The sequence below is a fragment of the Bidens hawaiensis genome, unplaced genomic scaffold, assembly GCF_021521415.1.
Source record: "Bidens hawaiensis isolate Kalapana, Puna unplaced genomic scaffold, B.hawaiensis_p1.1 tig00013821_1, whole genome shotgun sequence".
Taxonomy (NCBI): Eukaryota; Viridiplantae; Streptophyta; class Magnoliopsida; order Asterales; family Asteraceae; genus Bidens; species Bidens hawaiensis.
Genome location: NW_027492182.1, coordinates 474,096 through 487,030, shown reverse-complemented (window position 1 = coordinate 487,030; position 12,935 = coordinate 474,096). Strand labels below are relative to the sequence as shown.

Sequence of the window (12,935 nt, the reverse complement as noted above, 5' to 3'; positions counted from 1 at the left end):
GGAAAAAGTATTTACTATTTTGGTGTTTCATGAAAATTATTTACCAAACTAGTGTTTTCTTTTATTTTCTATTCATCTTTTATTATTAAATCATCATATTAGAGTTTTTTTTATTATTTTTATATTAGTTAATCTTTTTTTATATTTTATCAACAAAACTTTTCTTATCTTTTTTTTATCTCGTTGCTATTCTTTTTATTTTTTTTAATTGTTTTCAAATGTATTTATTTTTTGCTTTTATTTAAATATATTCATTATTTTACGAATTTTATTTTTTAGGTTTAGTTTCGAGACTTTGACGAACCTAACCGATACCGATCAAATCGACGTCGAATAATCACCACAACGCCTGGGTTTTACCAAATTATCTTATTTTTTTGTTTTAAATATGTTCAATTGCGAATTTATTTTTGGGTTAAGTTCCGGTATGGTAACGAACCTAACTGGTACTGGTGTTTTGGATTCTTTTCGTTTTAAATATATTCAGTGTAGCATATTCAGTTTATTTTACACATTTTTTTAAAATTTGTTTATAGTTGTAGAGATTAGTAGTGACTCAACTTCATTTGGCATTTTTGCCTTTTTGTTTGTGTTCTTTAAATTTCATATTTTCGTTTATATTTGATATTGAGACTCATGGCTCGTAGCAGGTTAAGTTTTAATATTTGGTTACCTTTTTATGTTTTTATTTCATTTTGAATTTATTTAGATGATTTATTTGTTTTTATATTTGACAATAGTAGATAAAAAATAAAATAGGAAGAAAAGAATTATAACAATTAGTGAAAATACAGAAAAAAAGAAAGAAAGAAAAGAAAAGCCGACTAATAAGAAAATACAAAAAAAGAAGATACTGGATTGATGGATAAAAATATACATAAGCATCGTGCTATAAAAAATAAATAATCGATTAACTAAATAAAAAAATAAAAGACTCCAATAAAAGAATTTAAAAATAAAGATGAATATAAAATAAATGAAAAACACTAATTTGGTAAAAAATTCCTTTTCTTTTATGATGTTTTTTCCCAAACTAGTGTTGGTGGAAAAAATATTTACCATTTTAGTGTTTCATTAAGGCCAAAATTTTTTAGGCCGAAAATTTATTTTCGCCTTTAGCCTAAATTTTTTTAACAGTTATCAAAGACGACTTGATTAACTAGTTCTTACAATTATTAAAGACGACTTGATTAACTAGTGTTGGTGGAAGAAAAAAGAAATAAAAAGAATAGCAACGAGATAAAAAAAAAGATAAGAAAAGTTTTGTTGATAAAATATAAAAAAAGATTAACTAATATAAAAATAATAAAAAAGAAACTCTAATATGATGATTTAATAATAAAAGGTGAATAGAAAATAAAGGAAAACACTAGTTTGGTAAATAGTTTTCATGAAACACCAAAATATTAAATACTTTTTCCACCAACACTAGTTTGGTAAAAAATTCTATTATATGTAGATTTTAATTTTAATTTTAATATTTTCTTATGTATGTAGTTAGCTGTTAATAATCATATAGTATTGTATTACTAACACTAATTAATATTAATTACTCTTAACCATTTTTGAGATGTTTATTTAATTATATGCTTTTTTTAAATTACCACTTGTTTTTATGTTTATTTTTATAAAAATATGGTGGGAGTAGAATAATAATAATTGCTTAAAGAGGAAGATATATGATTGGCAAGGCATGAGTGTGAGAAGAGTGGGGTTTCCTATGAGCTGTCTATAAGTTGTACAACACTACAACACAAAATGCAATCACGCCTTTGATCTTGCTTTCCCTATAATCCTACACTTTCCCACATAATCTACACATACCGTTAAAGCAAGACTATTATCTTTTTTTCATATATTATTCAACTAAAGCAGTTAACCCGGATGCTAACTAATACTATTATTATTTATATAACTTATAAAAAAGTTAGAGATGCAACTTCAAATATTGTACTAAATTAGTTTTTAGATATTTGTGAATTATAAAATTTTATTTACATTATTTATATCTCATGAATCCATAAAACATGTTATTAAGTATATTATTAAATTTAATTTTTTTTGGTATTATTTTAACCACCCGCGTATTAACCATCAAATCAAGTTTAAATCAGGAGCCCGTCAAAGATAAATTAGACATTTTAACCATTTCGTCATAATCGACTTTTACCTGGAAGGGTAAAATCATCAATTACAACAAGACCGTATTGCAAAACAAGTTGGTTTAAAGAAGTATGATTCAAATCTTTTAGATCAAACATTAGCTAATTAAGATAGATCTCGTTAAGTTGATCCGTAAAAGCTTCTATGCCTTTCTTAAAACTTGCGCGATAAGAAAATATGTATGAATTATTGACGCGTTATGATTTAACTAAATATTCTGATTAAATGGAACTAATCTCAAGAAAGGAAAGTGACATCTGTTGCTTAAAAGTAGATGCAACCACATTATTATTTGGACAAAGTCACAAAGGTGATGAAAGAAGTTAATGTTTGGTATGGTGGATAGAACATACAAGTACAGTAGAAGAAGCAATCGGTGAGAGGTTTACAAGTGTGAGATGCCACTCACTAGGGCCCTTTGAAACAATCTTGGTCTACGTTAGCATTTTGGGCCCCATGGGTGGACCTATAGACTATAGTGTGAGAATTGGTGCAACTATCCCCATAAAAATATTTTATTTTTCTTATATACTCGCTAAAATCACTATCGTTCATTATAAAATTTGACGATTGCATCGCATTTCGAAATGTCCGAACCCTAAGAAAAACCAAATTAAAAGTTTATAGATCTTCAAAAAAATTTCAAATATAATTGATTAATCTCAATGAAACAAGTATAACACAAAATTTATTGATCATTTATTAAACATTCAATGTTTAACTTTTAATTGGGTCCGGTTTGCAAACGTTCAATGTTTTAACTTAAGTGCGTGTTTTATTTTCAAACCCTAATTGAAAAGTAAGACAATAAAAAGCGGGAAGTAGAGGCACGATGAAAATACTTTTTGGTTCCAGCGCTTTAGACGTTATGGTCAATGTTCTAAAAACTAGTATTGAAACCGATTCTCATGTGGTGGTTTTAAAAATCATAAGATGTCATGATTAGTTAAAAATTTAAAGAATGGGGATGGTGGACAAAATTGGAAAGAGTTTCCTAAAATGGACATGTTTCGCAAAATTGAAGGTCAGTGTCGTTTGGGGCTAACATGAACCGAACAAATTATTAATGGCTGGTAATACTAACTTTTGAGAAAACTATCTCTTTAGAAAGTGAAAAATCTTTCTGTCGACGGAAGACTCGGACTATTAAAATCGGTGTTAGAAGTCTGTCTCCATATTTCTTTTCCTCATTCAAAGCCCCGTGCCATGTTATTGATTCCTTAGACTAACTTAGAAAAGGATTTTTATGGAGTTGAGCTATGGAAATGAAGAAAAGTAAAAAATACATAGGGTTAGCGTTGGAGAAAGCTGTTATTTCAAAAGGATTGGATGAGCTAGGGGTGACCTCGTTAAGGTTGGCTAATATGTATGTGCTAGCTAAATGATGGTGGCGTTTTAAGTTGGAATCTAGCAAATTATGGAGATTGGTAAGACTAGCTTTATTCACAATCTAAATTAATTCAACATTTAATAAAAAATTAATTTATCTCTTTCTTCAACCTACACAATCCAGCATAACTCAACTTTTCACTCTCATTCACAATCCAACCCAAACCAATTTTTTATTACATAAATATGATTTAGGTTTTAGTTTATTCTATATGCTTTTTTATAAATAATAAAAATGTTTACTTTGTTTAAACAAGCATATTAAGAAAAACTAAAAAACATTGTAGTTTTAAAAATTTTAAAAGAGGTTTTACGAGCTCTTTAAAAAAATAAATTCATCAAAGTACCCCGTTTTTAATAAAAAAATTATACCAAAATGTTTATTAAAAAAAAAAACTAAACAAGATTGTGTTTTTAGATTTTTTTTTTTAAATTAAGTATTGTTAAGTATTAAATAAAAATCAAAATGTATATGAAATGAATTGTTTAAAAAGAAAAAAAAGGAAAATAAAATGTAACATGGACCAACATTTGTTTAACATGCGGCAAGAGTTGGGTTATAACCTAGGTGTCATGACAACCAGGTTGTAATGAGTTGTGATATTTTTTTCGCCTTTTTCACATTTATTAATTCCAGATAACAACCCAACCATATATTGGGCCACTAATACAAGTAATAGAGGCTTTGCACCAAAACAATAGAAGCTGTGTAATGATTATTAAGCCCATTTAAATTAGGGACGGTGACTAGAAATTACATGTGAAATACTTGAATTCCAAAGAAAGTGAATATCAAAGCCTTGTCTGGTAATGATTCAACTTAGTTGATACGGTATTCAAGTTAAAATTTGGAATTTGGAAAATATCTGCGGGATCAAAAATTCAAAACTTGGTACTGATTCAATAGATGGTAGCAGTGCGTCGGTGCCCGTTTGCTCATCCCTATGTCATTCCCATTCACAAGCCAACCCAACCCAATCTTTATTATAAAACTAATTTATCTCTCTTCCACCTACTCAACCCAACCAGACCAAACTTTTCAAGCTCATTAGCAACCCAAACTTCATTATTTTTTATTAAATAAATATAATTTATAATTGTTGCCTTTTTATTAAAAATGTCTAGAAATATAAAAATTTATTAAAAATAAACAATATATATTTAATTTTAATTTTTTTAAAAAAATACTTATATTCATCAAACATACTTAATTAAATTAAGTAGATAAACAAAACTACAATCGTAGCATGAAATATAAACTACATAAATTTTATCAAAAATATGTACGAACCCATATTAAAAAAATATTTTTTGAAGTAATTATGTATTTTATAAAATTTATATCGGATTGTACACAATAATAAGTTAAACGTAACGCCGTATATATATATATTTTTAAGTTAACTTTTACAAGGTTGTTAACGAAAAATTAAATTTTCAGTAAAATTAAATCGTAGAAAGAAATAAAGAAAAAAAGTAATGAGAACAAATATGATATGGACATGCGGCTTTATTTAATAATAAACCAATAGGTGAACTTGTTATGAATTTGATTGGTGTAGCAAATGGCTTGACCTGGGATTGCAAAAAGTTGATTTTATTTCTTTTTGCTCAAATTCTATGTGGCAAACCAACCACAATGTAGTTCCCATTAGTGAGCATGTGAATAGGTTGAGACACTATTCAAGAAAAAAAAAGAGAGAAAGAAAGAAAAAAACATCAAAAGTGAACACAAACTAGTTTGTCCAACAACATTGAACTCAATCATTGCCACATGTCATTAACTGAATGACTCGCATTTTAATTTTTTTTTTCATACTAATTAATTTTAACACTAAAAATGTTTTTCTCTAATAACTTTTAATAAATAAGTTTTTAAAAACACAGTCTTGTTTAGTTTTGTTTTTATGAGCACATCGGTACAAATTTTATTAAAAAACATAAGATTGTAAAAAAATATATTTTTATAATAAAAAAAATACTAATCACCAATTTAATAAAAAAATAGTGAAGTTTGGTGGAATGGAGATAAATTAATTTTATAATAATAAAAATGTGATAGTCCAAGTGAAGGAGGCTCAGGTTGAAGCAACTGTAAGCCAAGGCAAATTCTAGTTTTTAGCAAGACAATTCGAGCAGCTTGCTAGCGTTTAAGCACCTAACTGTATACGGAGCCCTAAATCTATTCTGCTCTAATTCTTATTGTTCCCCAAATCGCACACAACGCATGTTTGAGGTTACATTTACATATACAATACTTAATTAGTTACTTGTTCTTATGCAATACCTTCATTTTTAATAATTTTAATTTGCCACTAAGCTGTTCGATTGCTAACAGAAGCAATTACATTCAATTTACTTTACTATTTGATGTTTACTGCATATTGTTTGTTGATTTTCTATGCAAACTTCACATTATTATGCTTTGCATAATCATGCTAATAATTAATTAAAAGATGTTTTTAGCTGAAAAAAAAGGACTAGTGCTGTATAACTAGTTATTTAATTTGACAGATTATATATATAAAGGAGGCTTTGAAATATGCCTGTAAACGAATCGAATGCTCAGTGAACTGTTCGGCGGGAAGTTCGTTTACCGAACATGTTTCTTTCATTTTAAGTGCATTAAAATGGATTATGCTTGAATTTTTGCACTTTGACTTGACAGGTTGACCCCTGCCAATGATTATCTCACTAAATTTATTATCTTGTTGATTATGAAGTAATGCTCCTGTGAAGCTGTGACACTATTATACATCCATGGAAGCTTTAAAATCTTCATTCTTAAACCCAACCCCGTTGACTTGCCAACCACGGAAGCGCCCTTACCCTCTGCACCTTAACTCCTCATCTACAATCACATGCTCCGTCTCACCCGACCCATGGTCTCTAAGCAATGGAAACAAACCCAAACCAAAGTCAAAGCACCCAAAAAACCCTCTTTCAGACGACAATGCCCGTCGCATCATCAAAGCAAAAGCCCGTTATTTGAGCATGTTGAGGCGCAACCAAGGCTCACAAGCCTTGACACCAAGGTGGATCAAGAGGTCACCCGAGCAGATGATACAGTATTTGGAGGACGATAGGAACGGGCACTTGTACGGTAGGCATGTAGTGGCAGCAATTCAACGAGTCCGGAGCCTCTCGAGTTTACCCGAGGGGTCTTATGACATGAGGCGAGTTATGGGTTCTTTTGTTACTAAGCTCACTTTTAGAGAAATGTGCACCGTGTTGAAAGAGCAAAGGAGTTGGAGACAAGCCCGAGATTTTTTTGCTTGGATGAAATTACAGGTGACTCGTCTTACTTGCTTTGTTATTATCACAGGGCCACTTTACAGAATAGTAACCAAGTTTTTTTAAAAACACGTGTCTCCACTGACAGTGTATTTGCTCCACTAAAGTCACTCGGCTTTCATTAGGTGTTCCAATCTTGTATAATTTTCGTTAGGGGTGTACATGCGTTGGTTTGGGTCATTTTGGGATAAAACCGAATCAAAAACTGAACAGTTGGTTTTTGAGTTTTTTTAAAAGCGTTCGGTTTTGGTTTGCTCAGTTTAATTAGTCTTACAAAGTTAAAAAGCAAGGGACCGTTCTAATTAGTGGATGTTTCGCACTTGTGTGATTGGAGCTTGATATTTGATTGAAAACAAAAACACAAATTATATGTATGTATGTATATGCAATTATATATTTTAGTTTGCTTCTCTATAGCCTCAATTTATATAAACATCTCAATCATAAGAAACTCATTAACTTAAAACATATCAGAATTTGCCAGTTGCCACCACCACACCACCGGAACATGAACGCCACAACGACCACAATCGATATGGATAAGAAGGCCAACTGTACACATGCGTAGTCATAATCGGCCTAAATTCAAATATATTGACTTTCATAACCTTCTATATAGCAAAATCAGCTACGGATATGCATATTCTTTTGATTGGTACATTTATAGTAAAGTTTGAATTAAATTTTCTTTTATAAATGTTTAATCATTTTCTGATTAAATAAGGTCAAAAATATTAAGAAAAAAGCTTCATACATATATTACTTAATGTAGTCAAATGAAACATTTATGAATCTTGTTTACTATTTAGTACTTAATTTTTCAGTTTGACCTAGATTGAACAATTACGAAACCTCCTATTTCAAGTTAATTTGAAAAATTAATCACTGAATACTGATTTATGTTACATTTGTCTCACTTAATTTTAGAACTTTTTAAACATATATAAAAAAGTTATACAAGATTGGAATGCTTAATGAAATTAAGTTACTTTCAGTTAACTTACCGACCGAGCATCATAGTCTACACGCTTCTACTTCGAACGTATGGACAAACTGGGAAAATAAAGCTTGCAGAAGAGACATTTTTGGAAATGCTTGAGGCTGGGTGCGAGCCGGATGAAGTCGCGTGTGGGACCATGCTATGTGCATATGCAAAGTGGGGCCGACGCAATGCCATGCTGGCGTTCTACTCGGCTGTACAGCAACGGGACATCGTACTCTCGGTTGCAGTTTATAATTTCATGATATCATCTTTACAGAAGAAATCTTTTCACCAAAATGTGATACACATTTGGAGACAAATGATTGCAAGTGGTGTAACTCCTAACCATTTCACATATACAGTTGTCATCACCTCATTGGTTAAACACGGTCTTACTGATGAAGCTTTCAAGACTTTTGAGGAAATGAAGGTTATGGAATTTGTGCCAGAAGAGGTTACTTATAGTCATCTTATTACAGACAGTTGTAAAAAGGGTATCCAAGATGAAGCTTCTAGGCTCTATCAAGAAATGAGAGAGAATAATATTGTCCCGAGTAGCTTCACGTGTGCTTCACTTTTATCGCTCTATTATCGAACGGGAAACTATTCCAAAGCTTTATCTTTATTTTCAGAAATGGAAAGGTATAAAGTTGTAGTTGACCAAGTCATATACGGTTTGCTTATTAGGATATACGGTAAGCTCGGTCTATACGAGGATGCCATGTCAACATTTGACGAGATTGACAAGTTAGGTTTGTTAAGTGATGATAAAACATATGTAACAATGGCACAAGTTCATTTGAGTGCTGGGAGTTATGAAAAAGCCCTAGATGTAATGGAACAAATGAGATCTAGAAGTTTAAGTTTTTCACGTTTCGCTTATATTGTTTTGTTGCAATGCTATGTAATGAAGGAGGATGTAAACGCTGCTGAGCTGGCGTTTGAAGCTCTTTCCGACACTGGTTTTCCTGACTGTCGGTCTTGTATGGCTATGTTGACTTTGTATATGAAACTTGGTTTGACCAAAAAGGCGAAAGAGTTGATTGTTCAGATACGAGATAATAAAGTTAAGTTTGATAAGGTGCTTCTTAAAATGGTTATGAAAGTTTATTGCAAGGAAAGCATGCTAAATGAAGCTGACCAAATGATACACGAGCTTAACGAAAACAAATTGTTTGAAGAAGATGATAAGTTTATTCAAACGGTTTTGATGGGTACACGTGGCGATTTCACAGGGCTTAAAGAAGCTGACTCAGATCCCATGGCGTTCGAGCTGTTACTGACTCTGTATACAGTACCCGAAACTGCAAATAAGATGGAAAAAACAGTCAACTTCTTGTTGAGAACTACTAATGGCTCGTTAGTAGCGAGCCAACTGGTTATCAGTTTCATGAAAGAAGGCTTGACTTTTCAAGCAGAATCTTTATTTGACCTGTTGGTGAATCTGGGCTGCAAGATAGAGATGTCTACTTTATCATCTATGATATATTTATATGGAAAGCAAAATAAGTTGGAGCGAGTCAAGCGCACATTTGCAGCAGTGGCAGATGGTTCTTCAGATCAAAAGCAGCTGTACAGTTGTATGATTGATGTATATGTTAAATCTGATAAAGTGGATGAAGCATACTTGTTTTACATGGAGGAAGATAATAAAGGCCATGATGTTGGTGCTGTTGCAAGCAGCATGCTCGTTAATGCTTTGAGTAATTGTGGTAAGTAATTTTATATTATAAATGATTTAAGTTGATACGGTTGATGTTTATTATGATTATTATTATTATTATTATTATTATTATTATTATTATTCACGTTTTAGGAAAGCATCGGGAAGCAGGGAATGTGATAAGAAATTGCTTTAATAAGAACATGAAGCTTGATACGGTGGCATACAATAGTTTCATAAAGGCAATGTTAGATGCGGGTAGATTGAAGTTTGCTGTAAATATCTATGAGAAGATGCTTGCAGATGGTGTTGCTCCATCGATTCAAACGTTTAATACTATGATCACGTGAGAATTCAGATACTATTTTAGCGTGTTTTAACAAGAGAAAACAGTGCTTGTTTAGTTTTTTGTTTTTTTAATGCTAAAGGTGTTGACGTATGCAGTGTGCATGGGCGAAGTCGGGATCTTGATAAAGCTATAGAGATGTTTAACACTGCAAGAATAAAGGGTGTGACTTTGGATGAGAAAGCATACACAAATATGATAGTTTATGTTGGGAAGGCTGGTAATATTAACTGCTTCTTCCTGTAACTTGAAATTTTAACGTGCACGGGTTTTTTTCAAAGATGCCTCTGTTTTATGTTTATGGATTTGTTATATGCTGGAATCTAAATGCTATATATAATGATTGCATAGATGACAAAGGTTTCTAATTACTTGCCTTTTCTAGGTAAAATTGATGAAGCATCGATCTTGTTTAACCAGATGCAGGAAGAAGGAATAAAACCCGGACTGGTATGCACCTCAGTATTATCCTAATTTTGTATAAAACCTTGATGCAAATTGCTTTCTTTTCATGTTTGATCTCTTAAGAGTATTGAAGTACTGGAGGTGCCCATATTAAATCTAGGGGTGTAAACGAGCCGAGTCCAAACTCGACTAGACTGGAGCTCGAGCTCGGCCCATTTCAGTTGTTAGAGCTCGTTTCGTGCTCTATTTCTAAAGCTCGAGTTTGGCTAATGAGTAGTTTTTCAAGCTCCAGCTCGGCTCGCTTATTATTTATTAACTAATATATATCCATTTATAGTTAATTTTTTTGTATATTTTAATTATAAGTTTTATATATAGCATAAAATATATTTACTTATATTTATCATAACTTTATATATAATAATAATTATTATAAAAAAATATATTTAAATGTTATATAAATAATAGACTCGTTTAGGCTCACGAACAGCTCAAGCTAGATAATTGAAGCTCCGGCTTGTTGATTAAACAAGCTTATCTTTAGGCTTGAGTTTGGGCTTGAGCCTGTTTAAGGTGGGATACTGGGCTCGTTTCGAACTTTTGTGAGCCGATATCAAGTAATTAACGAGCGGCTCTTGGGTCATCTACACCCCTAATTAATAAGTGTTTCATAATTAGAGACAAATAGGTTAGGTATGTATGTAATAAACGTTGGTGATTTAGGCTGTTGACAAGACCAAGTAACATTTTTATGGTATATATTAATGTACATTAAAACCTCGATAAATGAATACCCTTCAGATCAAACAAATATGTTTGCTTAGTGAGAATATATATTTTTCCATCATGATAACACATATATGTTTATAGGTGAGCTACAATATTATGATGAATGCATACGCTAGTGGCGGATTCTACAAAGAAGCGGCTCAACTATTTAACAATATGCAAAGGGACAGTTTGTCACCCGACTCTTTTACCTATCTTGCCCTTGTACGTGCTTACACAGCCGGAAAGAACTACACGGAAGCTGAGGAAGCCATTAGTTTAATGAAGAAACAAGGTGGGATATCCCCAACTTGTGCTCATTATAACATATTACTCTCTGCATATGCAAAAGCAGGTCGGTTAGGGGATGTTGAGAGAGTTTATGAGCTAATAATGACAGCGCGATTGACTCCAGACGTTGCATGTTATCAAACGATGCTTAGATTTTATTTGGACTATGGATATGTGGAAAAGGGCGTGTCTTTGTTTGAGAGTATTAGTGCTAGCGGTGATGCAAAATCGGATCGGTTTATTATGAGCGCAGGTGTGTATTTGTATAGGGCAGCAGGGTTGACCATCAAGGCTGAAGGTGCTTTGACTTGCATGGATAGTTTGGGTATTCCTTTGATCAAGTTAAGGCCTGGAAGTTAATTTTGTGGGCTCAGATTTTTTTTTAGAGTGTAGAGTGTAGTTTTAAGACAAATATGATATGTACTAATTTTATGGCAATATGTAGAAACAAGTATAACTAAATGTAAAGTTTTAAAAAGAAAGAAAGAACAAAAAAGTTATAATTCTATATATCACTTGGCATCTATCTATGCATCTATTTTTTTTATTTTCATTTATTCAGGCTAAAAATTGTAGAGAATTTTGAGATAAAATCTTGAACACTATATGGAAATTATAGTGTTGGGCAATAAATCTCTTCAAATCACTTTTATTAACCTTATTTTCATCAGCACCAACTCTCAACCAACATATTTTAGCAGGATTGTCAATTTGTCAAAAGATTGAATCTTGAAAATTGGCTAACAACAAAAATTGAAATTATTAAAATCTAATTAGGTCCGAGTTTAACTCAACCCCATTGTTTCATCCATCTGGGCAAAAACCGAAGAATTCGCGAACCAGACAGGAACTTAGATTCAAATGTCAGACAACTAAGGCGTTAGTTTTGTTGATCCTTGATCAAATCTTGAGTGTAAAACACTAAAACTATTGTAGAATTTAAGCTAATAAATGTTGTATTCCTATTGCAAATTCAAGTTTCGTAGTTATAAAATAGATGTTTTGTTTTATGACTTAATTGATTGTTTTGCCTTTAAAATTATAATGATGGTTTGCTTTTTATTACTTAATTCTTACATTATTAATTTGCTAGTTGCCACAATTATTATTATTCTTTTACTGTTAACATTATTATCATTATTCTTTTACCATTTACATTATTACTACTATTTACATCAATGAATATGTTGGGTGACTTAGTTCTGAATCAAGCATATATATATAAACTCTTCTTTTTTTTAAATAATAAAATTAGATATCCAATCTTGAGAAAATATAATATTTGTTTGGGTGGTCTTTGATAACAAGGTGATTTTTGAGGATGCTTCATGATCCAATAAAATGTTTATGTTGGCAACCACACAACACACAAGAAGAATGTTATGAGTATATATTCCTTTGAACAATAAATCCCCACACAACACGCGAAAATGTTACAAGATTGAATAAAATGGGAGTAACAATTACTTCAACTCTACCGCAGTTTGAACAGTTTATCTTCTTCAAAAGCTGGTTAAAAAATAATTGTTAAAACCACACTTGCTTTTATGAGTAGCAGAAGGCTTCAAAAAGCTGACTAGAAACAAGTATACAACTATAAAAAAAAAAGAAAAAAAAAAAAAAAACCTAGGCTT

The 12,935-nt window shown here is 31.4% G+C and overlaps 1 protein-coding gene across 1 annotated transcript; it reads left to right on the top strand.

Annotated features, from left to right (window-relative positions):
• Window positions 1-6,299: 6,299 nt before the first annotated feature.
• On the top strand, window positions 6,300-11,782 carry LOC143545118 (pentatricopeptide repeat-containing protein At5g27270-like). Its single transcript, XM_077037058.1, has 6 exons — window positions 6,300-6,843; window positions 7,842-9,540; window positions 9,645-9,837; window positions 9,936-10,057; window positions 10,223-10,287; window positions 11,113-11,782. Exons 1-6 carry the CDS (start codon window positions 6,313-6,315, stop codon window positions 11,659-11,661), a joined length of 3,159 nt encoding a protein of 1,052 aa, XP_076893173.1. The 5' UTR covers window positions 6,300-6,312; the 3' UTR covers window positions 11,662-11,782.
• The last annotated feature ends 1,153 nt before the right edge of the window (window positions 11,783-12,935 follow it).